Genomic DNA, 13,680 nt, shown 5'->3' with positions numbered 1-13,680 from the left:
GCGGTCGATGTTGTACAGTTGTTCAGGTGGTTGGCTGACCCGGCGACACGCTTGCGTCAGCGCAAAGTGTCGCAGGGCAAACGTGACAACGGCGGCTACCCGTGTCAACATTGCTTGTTTCTGACGAGGCACGCGCCGGAAGCCACACCAGAGAGAGGCCTCAAGATATGCAGATGGCACCGCAGAGGCTGGTGCAGTGGGAAACTGAGGACATCGGCTTCTAGGCGGCTTGAGGGTGAAACCAAGAAGCCGGGAGAGACAGCACGAGCACCGCTCATTGGCGCGGAGTACAGCATCACGTGCGAAGCTAGCGCACATCTGAAGCGCCCCTAGTTTTAGCATCGTTGCTCGACTCCAGACCTCAACACCAATTGTCTCAAGGGGTCCGGCATCGTCATGCCCAGTGCGTCTCCACTCCCGAACGGTTCGATCTCCAGGCCAGAGCTTGGTTGGCTCCCACCGAATGCGGCTCAACTATGCTAAATTAAGCTTGTCCTTAGTCGCCCCAGGATCAACGCATAGAAATGTCTTGTGCCACCCGTCACAGCCTCAAGCAGAACCTGTCTCAACTCTGCGATGGAGCCTCAAGCCAGTCTTGGTGCTGCTTTTCGAGTCTGGTGCCCGGCCTGAGTCACGCCATTTGCGAGCCCGCCTCGTCCGATCCACCCATAGCCGTGATTCGCACGCCGCGTTTCTTCATGCTCTCGTGTTCGACTTTTCTAATTCGCTTCTGCTAATGACACTTCTAATGCCCGTTTCTTTTGAGCAGTGATTAACCTTTGCATCGTCGTTCTTTCCTTGTCCGCCACTCTTTTTCTAGTAAGCTGCTGGGCAGCACGGCCACCTTCGTCCTATCGACTTTAATACCACGGCGTCGACTAATACTACCTCGACCATGTTTTTCAAGAGAGCTCTTGTAGGCGCTCTGCTTGCTGCTGGACACGCAATTGCTTTCAAGGGCCCGCAAGTGAACGCTCTTCTTCAACCAGGCCAGGACGTGGAGGAGGTACTTCGACGGGATGCTGAACTCATGGCAACCCTCACACAGAGACAAGACGCAAACGCGGCAGACACAGCGCCACTAGCATCGCTCACACCCGCGACTGGCGATGCGTCGGGTGCGGACCTGGCGAGGTGGGAGGAACAAACAAAGCAAGCATGTATGAGTACGCTGAGCAATCTCAACGGCCAGGCGTCCAACCCGAGTGGAATTGCTGTATGCTATAACTTGCCCTTCCTCGACAACAAGACTGGTGTCTTCCAGGCGGAGCTCCGAATGTATAATGTATCAGCCCCGATCAATCCATGGGTTGGCGTTACCGCGGCCGATGTCAGTATGACACTGTCGTACCTTGGCGCAACTGTGCAGAATATGCAAGGAAACTTCACGAAGCGCGACCTCAGCTGGCCGGTCAGCGATGGTATGCTAGTCGAGAGGCAGGACATCAGCACCATGACAGAGCTGAAGGTTCTCATGTATGTTGGGCGGATCAACGCCAACTTGATGGGCTCAGCCATGACCCAGTAAGTAATCGTCTTCTCCGATCCTGCTCCAGAACTAACACGTCTCCAGAGAATCCCTACAGCCCCTTCTCATCCCACAAATCGACCTCGCTGCGCGGAACCCTACTACTGGCCAGGACGTCGAAACCACCCTCTCTTCTCAGGAAGCATCTTTCGTTAATGGCATCTTCTCCAAGGCAGGCACCGCCCCCACGAATGCAGACCCCCAAGCAGCAGCATCCGCATCCGCTGCCGTTTCTTCGGCTGCGCCGTTCGTCATCCCTGGAACCGCATTGGCTTTCTTCCCGATCGGTCTTGTCATCACATCAGTGTGGGCCCTCTTCTTCTTCCTAGCCGTCGGGTTCGGCACATACGGTCGCATTCAATACCGTGACCAGTACAGGAGGCGCGTGCGAGCTGAACAGGCACGTGGTGTTCGCACCATCTAATACCCATTTTTGGTGCTTTCGTTCGTCCTACTATTACCAAGAGTTAGCATCGGATATCTGAACTACTACGAAGATTACGTTCGCTGCTATACCCCTTCCCTTTTACACCTTGTACATAATTCTGGTGGCGACGGAGTCAGCTCCTCCCACAGCCTTTCCAGCAGCATCCCGGTGATGAATCCATCTCTATTCTCGGCACTGCGATCGAAAAATCCTATCTAGCAAGTAAAACAATGCAAAACTCAGTACTCTCGAATAAGTTTCTTGTCTCTCGCTCTGTCCGTGACTGATGAATCCTTTCCTTCCAATCAATGTTGAGTTCACCGTCTCATCCGCTAGTTGGGTGATACAGAGTACGCACGCGCTTCAGTTCAAGTCAGCAGAGCTGGCCTCTAGCTTACGCCGGCTTAATCACTGCCTTTCCTTTTTTTTCACAGTCTTGCAACCCAGCCTAAATTGAGATTTTCTTCGGTTTTGGCAGGTTCCATCATGCTTGGACAAGTGACTGGCTTAAGACAGCAGTGGCTTTTGACAACACTGTTAGTGCCTTGAATACGCTGCTCGGTGGCCGCGAGGACCCCCTCGTTGTCTGCTGATGATTGAGCTTGGGAAGGGCTAACTTGCTGCAGTGAACCGACCGTACGTTGATTACCATTGCCACCCAACAATTTCTTCACAGAAATCCGACTCCCGCTTTTTACGCTATGCTGTTCTGCATCCTCTAGATGTGACACCAATCCTCGCTGCCGATGTATCGAACGATTATGGTTTAAATTGAGGCTGGAAATTGAAGGAACCTTTCTTCACGGCAGCGAACAGTAGCGTTTGCATAGTCCATGCGCGCACACACTCGGGTCCAGTGCACGTAGGTAAAGCGCCTTCACTGGGCGAACAAGTACCTCTTCGACTCTTCAATCTCCCGAAACCACTCATCAACCGCTGCAACCGCCTCCGACACCTCTCTCACACTCTCCGCCTCTTTGTGCGACAACAAATCTTTCTTTTCACCTCCACCATTAATCAAATACCTTGGTCTCCAGCGCCGATTCAACTTGCGACTCAATCAGAAATATACTTTCAACAGGCACTCATTTTTGCATATTTCTAAAGCTCTCCCAACACCACCAAACTCTCGGACAACATGAGGGCCATGACCATTATCTTTGCGCTCGCCGCCGCTATAATGGCCTCCGCTGTGCCCACTACAACTGGAGACGATAAACTTGTAGCTCGTGATGCGAACTGCGACTTCTGCTTCAAACGCTTCGACTTCTGTGTCAAGGTAAGCAATTAAAGAGCTTGAAACTAGGGCAGAATGTATACTGACAGGCATGTAGAACGGCCATACCGCAGGACAGACTGGTTGCAAGCAGACCTGTATTGAGCATGTTTGCCATGTTTATCGCTACCAAGGCCATGAGGTACGTTATCGAATACCATTGCGCCTTACTAGAGTAGACTCGACTGACGTGGTACAATTAGTGCAAGAACTGTGGCGGTGTATTCGACAAATGCCGTGAGAAATCGCGTTACGCCTTGTAGATGACGGAGTCGTATATGATATGTCCACTGCCGGCCCGCGCGATCTTCATCTGTGAGAAATACAAAGGTGTGGGATTTAGATGGATCACATGCCAGGAAGCTGGTTGGGACTATTGATGGGCACCTGTTTGCCGAGTACCTCTTGGGTATGGATAAATCATTCCCTGTGGCAATACATTTATCTTCAAAACTACAAATATTTCCCTTCACGTCGCACCAGCCTACAAACTACAGCTTGGTCTTTGGAACCGCCCATTCTCCCTTTTCAACCCTTGCACACATCTCCTTGAGTGTTTCGGCCGCCCACTCAAAGTCCTTCATCTCCAGATACACTTGGCCACTCAGCCTCGTCCACCAAACACCGCCATACCAGTAGATCATGATGAAAGTGCTGTACTCTTCGCAACTTAACCTCTTCATCCAGTCCCTCACCACGATGCCAACATCTTCCTTGTCAATTCCATGCTTGATGGCGACATCTTGAACTTTAGGCAGCGATATTGGTAGGCGCACGTTGGACAAACAGCACTGCCCAAGTGTGCCAGTGCTGTTTTCCATGACCTCAGTGCCGAGGACCTGCGCAACATGTCGAGCAGCTTGGCGAACGAGGGTTTGGCAGTAGTTCCTGATGACACCTTCACCTCCGATACTCTCTCGCCACTTTAGAGCTGTGGGCACACACAAGTACGGGCTGTTGTCGATGGTGCCCACAAACTCGAAGTTGGCGATGAAGGCAGGTTTCTCCGTATTCACGAACGCGGACTTGGTGAAAGCTGATTGCTCAGAGGAGTTTTGTTCAATGCCAGGCTGGGCGTGAGACTGGGCGAAAGTCCGTTTTGGAAAGGGAGAGACGGGCTTCTCGCCCTTCGGTATGAATCCGTGAGAGGTGGGAAGGGTACTGCGTATGATATCTTGGTTCCGGTGTGCGACGTGGAAGATTGCACAGCCGCGGGGAACGTGTAGCCATCTACGTATAATTAGCGTTCTTGCAAGGAAGAAGAAGAAAGGTGAGACTGACTTGTGGCAATTGCTCACGAAGAAGTCTGGGTCCAGCGCTCCCAGATCAATCTCGACATGACCAACTCCGTGAGCTCCGTCGATGCAGCTCATGACTCCAAGCTCTTTACATTTCTGCGTCAAGCGCTCGAATGGCATCCTAACTCCAGGCATACTGACGACTGTATCGAAAACTGCGATTTTCACCTTCCCGCCCTTGCTCTCCACCTCTTTGACCTTGTTGTCAAATTCCTCAAGCAGCCAGTCGTCTTCCACCGGGAATGTGTACTTGATTTTGACGCTCTCTGCGGCAGTAGTCTCGGTAATAAGCGACACGGTCTTCTCGCAAGCTCCATAAATGGTGCTGAAGATTAGAATATGATCTCCGGTTTGAAACTCAATGTTGCGAAGAACTGTGTTTACTCCAGTCGTGGCGTTGGGGACAAACACCAGCGTTGAAGAAGGCGTGTTGAGCAGCTGCAATATCATTAGTTGGAGCAGTTGAAGCACTGATACATGTGAAATAGAGGTGTTCTATGCGGTTGCATACGACTAAGGAATATGTTCTTAATTCAGGAAGGACTGGCATACCTTGGCCATACTTTCTCGAGCCACATCGAGGTATTGCGGATACTTGTAGATGATGAAAGGGTCTGGTTGAGCTTCACATTCGTCTTGGAAAGCGCGCATGGCATCGCGAACTGTGCGGGGGAAAGTCCCGAAAGAGCCTTGTTGTCGTCAGTTCTCAATTACACCAGCCCTGAGCAGGAAGAGTATCAAGATGATGGAAAGGAATGGATGCCTGATTATAAAAACGATATAAAACATGTAAACGTACCGTGATTTAGATTCAAGAATCCATTTCCAAATAAGAACTCCTTTTCCCTCAATTCCTTCCCAAACCTGATGCCATCTTTTGTCTTCACTTCCAGGGCGGCAGATGCGCCGTTCTCTGAGTTTGACGTCATGACTCAAACTGTGTAGATGAAGTTATTTGGCACATCAAAAGCTGCGTGAGACCCTCAGGACTATATACACATATGAGATGTGACTCAATGCTGAACTGGTGACTGTTCCTGTGGAATGGCTCGGCGCACACATCCATACTGGGCTTGTAGGGCGTAGTGTAGCGTCGGGGACGAGGGATTGGCCAATCGGAGCTGCTGGCGGGTACCTAGAAGTGGAGGGTTTTGTGGGTCTCATGTCGAAGCACAGCGTCAACATTGCTGACTCGCATGTTTACTGAACGTGCTCTATTTACCATCCCCGGACGTCAAACTTCATTTCTTTGTGCCATGTTTCTGTTTCTCAATCGAAAGGTCGATGAGATTGAAGAGCTTGTCGCGAGATACAAGCATTCTTTTTAAGCTTTGGATACCTTGCGCTTGAATTCTTACTTCGAGGTATGCACCGTCATTTGATTTGATGATATATCAACACAGAGAAGAGCGGTTATGTTTAGAATGACTGGCCTATGTAGAGCTTAGAAAGTGCGAGGTTCTTCGTGCCTACCTAGGTAACCAAAGCGATACCGATTAACCTGCCCTTATTTCCGTCCTACAACCGTTGAAGAGTATGATGCGGACTGCGCTCATCAGCTGCACATCGACTCTCATAACACTCTGTTCCGCTTAGTCTCGCTCTACGCAAGACACACGCCCATATAGACTAGAGGAAACCGTCGCATCGTTCTACTTTGCTTCATACCCCAACAATAATGACTAAACTCACACCATCCCCGAACATCGACGTCCTGGTGGTTGGCAGTGGCAATGCAGGCTTCTCCGCCGCCACTGCCGCAGCAGAATCAGGAGCCCGTCGCGTGGTCCTCATCGAAAAGGCTCCTGAAGAGTGGGCAGGAGGCAACAGCTACTTCACGGCAGGCGCGTTCCGCACCGTACACAACGGTACAAGCGGCCTCCTACCCATCGTCAATAACGTAGATGCCGACACGGAAAAAATCATCGATATGGAGCCTTATACCAAAGAAGACTTTCAGAAAGACATGGAGCGTGTGTGTTTGGGGCGTTCGGATCCAGAATTGAGCAAAGCGCTAATTGAAGAGTCTAATGAAGCTGTAAAATGGCTCGCGAGAAATGGGATCAGATTCCAATTGTCGTTCAACCGTCAGGCTTACAAGGTCGATGGAAAGTACAAGTTCTGGGGCGGCATGGCACTCATGACGGAAGATGGAGGAAAAGGTCTCATCGCAGACCATCAGGCTTCAGCTCAACGATGTGGTGTTGAAGTCTATTATTCTACGCCCGCTAAGCGCATCGTCACTTCTCCGACCGGTGCTATTACTGGTGTGATGGTAGAGCATCTGGGCGAGGACATACTCATCAGTACCAAGGCTGTTGTTCTCGCTGCAGGAGGCTTCGAAGCAAACCCACGTATGCGCTCACAATATCTTGGCCCTAATTGGGATCTCGCACGCGTTCGTGGGACCCCATTCAACACTGGCGAGGCTCTTGAGTTTACTATACGAGACGTCAATGCCAGACAAGCGGGAAATTGGTCGGGTTGCCATTCTACCTGTTGGGACGCTAACGCTCCTGCCAACAGTGGCGACCGTGAAGTTTCAAACGAGTTCACTAAATCCGGCTACCCTCTCGGCCTCATGATCAACACGAATGGAGTGCGCTTTGTCGATGAAGGCATCGATTTGCGCAACTACACATATGCCAAGTTTGGACGTGCTGTACATGAGCAGCCTGCCAGCGTGGCATACCAAGTCTGGGATCAGCGCACGATCCCATGGCTGCGCGATGAAGAGTATAGGGATGAGCGCGTGCGAAAGACATGGGGTGCGACGCTCGAAGAACTGGCGAAGAAGCTAGCCAAAGAATCGGGGTTGAACGCTCCGGATCAGTTTGTCGAGACAGTGAAGCAGTACAACGAAGCTGTGCATGCATCGCAGACCGAAAATCCCGGCCGGAAATGGGATCCAGCAACAAAGGACGGTCTTAACACGCAGTCATCCGAGAAGAAATTGGCACTAGCAAAGTCGAATTGGGCCTTGCCACTTGATCAAGGCCCATTCATGGCAGTCAAAGTATGCTGCGGCGTCACCTTCACCTTTGGTGGATTGGCTGTGAACCCGAAGACCACTGCTGTCATCTCGAACTCTGGAAGAGAAGTTGCGGGGTTGTTTTGTGTCGGCGAGATGCTTGGCGGACTGTTCTATGGCAACTACCCTGGAGGTAGTGGGTTGACTTCTGGAGCAGTGTTTGGAAGGAGAGCAGGGACTGCGGCTGCGAAAGTAGCTGCTACTGGGGATACTTCAACGACTTTATCGCCGCGACCAGGGATTCTTTCACTCTTGTAATTACACTCGTTCCTTTGAACTTGTACCAACTAGCCCCCCCTTTTTTTGAATAATAGTCAACAGCTCAAAGTTCTGAGGAGACACGAGAGTCTTCGTGTTGGTTGCGCAAATTAGCAGATATGAGCTTCTCCACGTGCTTTGCAGGTCATATTCCAGCCAGCCCTCTTCTTCGGTCTGCTCGAAGGTAGCGAAACCAAGAGATTTGAGATTTCTCGTCAACCCTGGATACGCATAACCCTCGTCAGTCAACAATGATCCAGTGTCAACCAGTAGGACCCCTTCTGCCGCAACCAGCTCGTGATGGTCTTGCACGTACTTGACCATGCGGTAGTCAGTATTGTCCCATCACTTGTGGGTACAGTCATTTGGGACAAGTCATGATGATGTAGAGTTTTGGAGCAACAAGTCGCGCGTCCGCCAAAGTGCAGGCCGTGACGGTGCAAACGATGCATACATGACGGACATGTATCGGGACTAGAGAGGTGTGCATGTGAACATACCATGGTGACACAGCACAAATGTGGGTATTAATAATGACCAAACGCCTTGTCCCAATGGGGACTCCAGTTGTCTACCTTTTCCTAGTTCTCTTGGGCGCAGGTTTTGGTTTCGCACGATTCGTTCGGCGAGTGGTAGGCGCACTGTCTTCTTCGGACTCGACACTAGATTCTTCTTCGTCATCATCTTCGTCTTCTTCTTCTTCTGCAGACTCGGACACGGTGCTTTGAGCCTTACTGTTCTTCGCAGTGTTGGCTCCAGCCTTGGTGCCCTTGGCGCCCTTTGCCGCTCTGCCTGCTCTTGTGCCTTTTGCATTCTTGGGTGCGGGCGTAGCTTCGGCTACGCTTTCGGCCTTTTGCGAGCGTTTGCCATCGGGCAGGTCTTTGAGCAGGCCAATGCCTGGCGCGTAGAGGTCTTTGTATTCTTGGGTAGGTATCATGGGTGGTGACGAGGCCGTGGCAGAGGAGTCGCGATGGAAGCGCTGCTGCCACATCAGCTCGCCGTACTCGTCCTCTGGCAATTCAAAGTCGGGTATGTTGTTCGCTTCTTCGGGGTCGAAGGGGTCGGGGTCTTCGGAGAAAGCGAACTCGTTTTCGCGCGTATCGAGGGCGTCCAGGTCGTACAGTTGCGACAGCTTCTTCCACACACCCGGAATGCGCGTGTGAGGTGCATCGTCGCTAGCAAAACCGTGCGAGCGCATGTCGGTGTGGATGGATATCATGCGGAAGTGCTTGTGCATGCCTGTCATGTCAATGGGGGCGATTCGTGGAAAGAGGGCCGTGTTGTCTTGTACCTGTCGGCTTCCACTTCATCATGCTCTTCAGCAGCTGCGTCTCCTGCTCATCGGCCCATGGATCGCTGAGCAGCTCATCTTGCGACTGCGCCAGGCCAGACTCTTGCGGCGTCCTGGGCTGGGTGTCGCGCAGCGGTGTTGAAGCTGCACTTGCTTTTGCCTTTTTCCGCGGCGGCATTCTGGGGAGAGTGTTGATGGTGGGGTGGGTAAAAAAGAAGGGAGTGGGAAGTCGAGAGACGCGAAGTCGCGAAGCTGCAGGCACAGTGACGGAAGCTGCGAGCTGCGAGCTGCAAGGGCCGAGTCGCCAAAACCACGGCGCGTCATACCCCTCACTGTCCACTACTCCACATCCGCTGCCGCCATGGATGCGCGCCATTCGATTCACAATGTCTTCAGTACCGATCGCTTGTGGCAGCAGCCGTCCTTTTTTGACGATGCCGATGCGCACGAATCCTCCCTCTTTGCGCCCTTGGAGCTAGACAGTGGGTCGTCGCGTCTCTTCACCACCAACATGTGAACGCGTCGCTGACCAGCCACAGTCTCCTCCATCAGATTCGACCATCCATATGCCCCGAAACATGATCTCGAACGCGAACTTCGCCTGCCTGACCTGGACACATTCGAATTCGGACCTTTGCCAGAGCTTGATAGTTTTGACGACTCGAGCATTTCCATCGATACACCGCCGTTAGAGCCCGAGGAAGACGTCTGGGAGATCGCACTTGGCCTGGGTCCTGCAAACAAAGATGTTTTATTCTATACATGGGAATCCTTTGACAAGAACCGTCATGTCAGAGGCCAAACACCATATATAACCGAGCAGGGGCCCGAGGTTTTCGATGCGACGTTAGTATGCGATGACGGCAGCACCAGTGCTGGACGGGTACTCAAGGCAGACATACTCTTGCAATCACTCTGGAACCTCGGTCTGGGCCGGTCATCGATCCTGTTCCAGTTCAATGCAAAGCTGAAGACGTTCCAATCCGCCATACCACAAGGACGAGCCTCAGGACTGAGTCTGCAAACAGCCCAGAGCTTGATCACGCACTTTACACTTACCGGCAACACGTTCCTCTATCTACGATCTTTCGCAGAACGTACCTTTGCCTCGGCCACATCTATTCCTGCAAAGGTTGCGCTTGCCACTTCAGTCTCGAGCATCCTGGCAAGTCTGGAAGACACGCTGGGAAAGCAATTTACCAAGATCCGCTCACTCATGCAGCTTCAGCACCAGTTTGCCAAACCTCGCAAAGTCCTCATACACGTCGCTCGTATGGTAGATGCGGTCAAATATGCCAAAACCAACGAGCAGCTGTCCTCCATACTGCACCACCGTCTACTTGAGCTAGAAGAAGGAGATGAACAGCTTCGTCAGCTATCGTGTCTAGTGCTTAGCCAAGTAGCTAGGCCAAGCTTGGAGCTCCTCAGTGAATGGATGGGCATAAGGAAAGAGCAAGCGTCTATACCTATCTGGCAACGCGGCAGCTTTGTAACGGTTGAAGACACGTCCGTTGATCCTCTCACACTTGACTACACTTATCGATCTGAGATGATGCCAAGATTCATTTCTCCAGAAGATGGCAACACAATATTCGAAACAGGCCACAGTCTTCGCTTCTTGAAATCACAACATCCAGACCATCCACTGGCTCGCCTGGATGGGCTGGCAGTTCAGCCTCCGGATATGGAGTGGGGCTTCCAGTGGCAAGACATCGAAATACTGGCATCAAAAGCAAAAGCATACGAAGAAAGACTCAGACAAGCACTTCTCGCTTTCAGTCCAGATTCGACTGACATGGCACCTTCCCTCTTTACGCCCTCTGCACCCGAATCTACGACGGAAATTCCAAACGACTCCCAATACCTCGATCAATACTTTGAGGAATCCATTCGACGTATGGATGAAGCCCCTAAATGGTCCTCTCAAGCGCTACCAGAAGAGCTACAACTCCTCATGGAAAGGATGCTCCAAGATGCACGCGAAGATGGCGACCCCGCCACCAACACCTTCTCGCCGCCCATGTCTCTGGCATCTACTCTGTCGTTTCGCCCACTCATCACAGCACAAGCAAAACTCGTTAATGCAGCCACTATCCGGTTGTTCTTTCGTTCACATCAGCTACGGCTTCACCTATCTCTGCAACGGCAGTATCACCTCCTTGGTGATGGCGTATTCTCGTCTCTACTAGCAACTGCTCTGTTCGACCCTGACCGCGAGAGTGCCGAACGTCATAAAGGCAAGATGCGTAGCGGAGTGCACATGGGATTGCAACTTGGCTCGCGAACCTCATGGCCACCAGCGAGTTCGGAGCTCCGATTAGCATTACGAGGCGTTCTCAGTGAGAGCTACTATTCCTCCACGCTCTATCAGTCAACGCTTGGCACCAACGCGATCGTCGCACCTACAACACTTCTCAATAACAGAGATAATGATGAGCTTCCTGGGCAGCTCAACTTTGCCATTCGTAACCTCACCGAAGCCGAACAAGAGAAAGTCATGGACCCTGACGCGTTGCATGCGCTTGACTTCTTACGCCTGCAATACGTAGCACCAGCTCCTCTAAACTTGGTGATTACAAGCACGTCTCTGGAAAAGTACGACTACATCTTCAAGTTTTTGTTGCGACTTTTACGCATGCTCTTTGTTGTCTCGCATTTGCCACGTAGGTATGCAGACAGCAACGCTCGTCAATTCAGAACCGAGGCATACCATTTTGTCATAACGCTCACAAATTACGTCTTTCAGACGGGCATCACAGAGCCGTGGGACGAGTTTGACAATTTTGTCCGAACAGTGGAGACCCGATTACACGAGGAAGACCTCGCAGGCGAGCTAGGAGTTCGTGTCACAGAAGGCGTCGCTTCTCTGCGCGATACCCATGAAAAATGCCTAGACAGTATCTTGTTTGCGCTTTTGCTCCGGAGGCGACAGCGCAAGATCATGGCTCTTGTGGAAGAGATTTTCGACCACATCCTCCTCTTTGCCAAGATGCAAAACTCAAGTACCCAACAGGGCGGGGAAGGCGTCGAAATTCTTTACGCGAAGCTTAGGGGAAAGATAAGAGTGTTCTTGAGTGTGTGCCGGGGCTTAACAGGCAAGCAAGGCTACGGCAAAGGGAGAGGCACCGCTGAGGAGAACTCCATGGAGCGGTTAGTAGTCGCAATGGAAATGAATGGTTATTTTGCTTGATTGCAAAAGGACGAGAGCCAGTAATCCTTTGTATGCGAGGAGTACATCATCAATCTGCATGGCTATTCCGTGCCGTTTACTCCGTCTTACATGGCTAGACATTAGCCCCACTATTCACACGCGTGTGTATTCCGCTGCTTACACCTGCCACTTCAATGACAATAGTACACCCGTAACACAGCAAGATATAAGAGGAAGCATTCGCCATGTTCTCAAAGATAATCGCACTGACACTTTACCTCCCAGACGAGCCCTGATCTAGAATGGCCAACGCACGCACACACGTTCTAGACAATCTCCGCACCTGCCTTACGGCGCTGGTTATCCTCCATCATGCTTCGACGCCCTATGGTGGCGCGGGTCCATGGCCATATACCTCACCTCTTTATGTTCCGAACAGCTCTCCCATTCTACTCACTTTCAACGTCGTCAACCAGACTTTCTTCATGGCGACGTTCTTTCTCATCTCAGCGTACTTTTCATCAATCGCCGCAAGAAAGAAGACTAGACATCAGTTTCTGAAGGAGAAGTGGAAGAGGCTTGGTGTTCCGACGCTTGTGTTTAGTCTGATAGTGAAGGGGATTGCTAGAGGGATTTTAGCGTGGAGATTGAGAGATGAGGACTGGGCCAACATTGGTAGAGAGGTTCTGGAAGGCTTGAAGATTGTTCGGGGCGTTTCGGGGCCCGTATGGTATTGTGCTTTACTCTTTATCTTTGATGGAGCGTACGCTGGACTGCTACCGAGCCACTTTGCGGATAAGCCGCCAAGTCAAGAAGTGGCCTTTAAGACACCTTCCGACGGTGTCAACATCGACGCAGCTTCATCTACGGCGGACGCTATCATATCACGCAAGGAACCGCAACCCTTTCGCACGACCCAAGTTGTAGCTGCAGTCACCTCAATTTCAATATCCTCCTTCATCATCCGACTCTACTATCCCGTAGGCCGAGCTCTGTGGCCAATATCCCTCCAACTGGCTTATGCATCCCAGTATGTAGTCTACTATGTTATTGGTATTTACATACATCGCTCTGGTCGTTCACTCCAGGACTCCATCTCTTCGTCCACCTTACGGGTGGTCGGCACCATTACCGCGCTCATAACCGCCATTGGTCTCTTTCACATCCGGGTTTTGACTCATACCGGGATGTTATCCCCTCAGATCATGCCCCTCGCCTTCGGTGGTCCAAACAAGCTCGCCCTGCTCTATGCGTTCTTCAACGAATTCGCTGGCGTTTTCCTCGCTTCATTCATCATCAAGGCCTTTTACAGCAAACGTGTGCCATTCTTGGGGAAGCGCTGGATCGTAGGGAAGTTAGACGTCGCCATGTATAGCTATGCGGCTTTTATGGTCCATGGTCCTGTGATTCTTGATTTACA

At 51.5% G+C, this 13,680-nt stretch overlaps 5 protein-coding genes across 5 annotated transcripts; 3 read left to right on the top strand and 2 right to left on the bottom strand.

Annotated features, from left to right (window-relative positions):
• Positions 1-895: 895 nt before the first annotated feature.
• Positions 896-1,952, top strand: ACET3X_005874 (uncharacterized protein; the record flags this gene model as incomplete). Its single annotated transcript, XM_069452024.1, has 2 exons — positions 896-1,524; positions 1,574-1,952. The coding sequence occupies 2 exons, from the start codon at positions 896-898 to the stop codon at positions 1,950-1,952; spliced, it is 1,008 nt and encodes a 335-aa protein (XP_069306234.1).
• Positions 1,953-3,722: 1,770 nt separating this feature from the next.
• ACET3X_005873 (uncharacterized protein) lies at positions 3,723-5,180 on the bottom strand (the record flags this gene model as incomplete). The annotated part of the gene is made up of 3 exons (XM_069452023.1): positions 3,723-4,461; positions 4,513-4,967; positions 5,082-5,180. 3 exons carry the CDS (start codon positions 5,178-5,180, stop codon positions 3,723-3,725), a joined length of 1,293 nt encoding a protein of 430 aa, XP_069306233.1.
• Positions 5,181-6,207: 1,027 nt separating this feature from the next.
• ACET3X_005872 (uncharacterized protein) lies at positions 6,208-7,818 on the top strand (the record flags this gene model as incomplete). Its single annotated transcript, XM_069452022.1, has 1 exon — positions 6,208-7,818. The coding sequence occupies one exon, from the start codon at positions 6,208-6,210 to the stop codon at positions 7,816-7,818; it is 1,611 nt and encodes a 536-aa protein (XP_069306232.1).
• Positions 7,819-8,389: 571 nt separating this feature from the next.
• Positions 8,390-9,287, bottom strand: ACET3X_005871 (uncharacterized protein; the record flags this gene model as incomplete). The annotated part of the gene is made up of 2 exons (XM_069452021.1): positions 8,390-9,057; positions 9,110-9,287. 2 exons carry the CDS (start codon positions 9,285-9,287, stop codon positions 8,390-8,392), a joined length of 846 nt encoding a protein of 281 aa, XP_069306231.1.
• A 183-nt stretch (positions 9,288-9,470) lies between these two features.
• Positions 9,471-12,299, top strand: ACET3X_005870 (uncharacterized protein; the record flags this gene model as incomplete). Its single annotated transcript, XM_069452020.1, has 2 exons — positions 9,471-9,591; positions 9,649-12,299. The coding sequence occupies 2 exons, from the start codon at positions 9,471-9,473 to the stop codon at positions 12,297-12,299; spliced, it is 2,772 nt and encodes a 923-aa protein (XP_069306230.1).
• Positions 12,300-13,680: the final 1,381 nt, after the last annotated feature.

This window comes from Alternaria dauci, chromosome 5 (genome assembly GCF_042100115.1).
Source record: "Alternaria dauci strain A2016 chromosome 5, whole genome shotgun sequence".
NCBI lineage: Eukaryota > Fungi > Ascomycota > Dothideomycetes > Pleosporales > Pleosporaceae > Alternaria > Alternaria dauci.
This window is presented reverse-complemented; position numbering and strand designations above follow the sequence as displayed.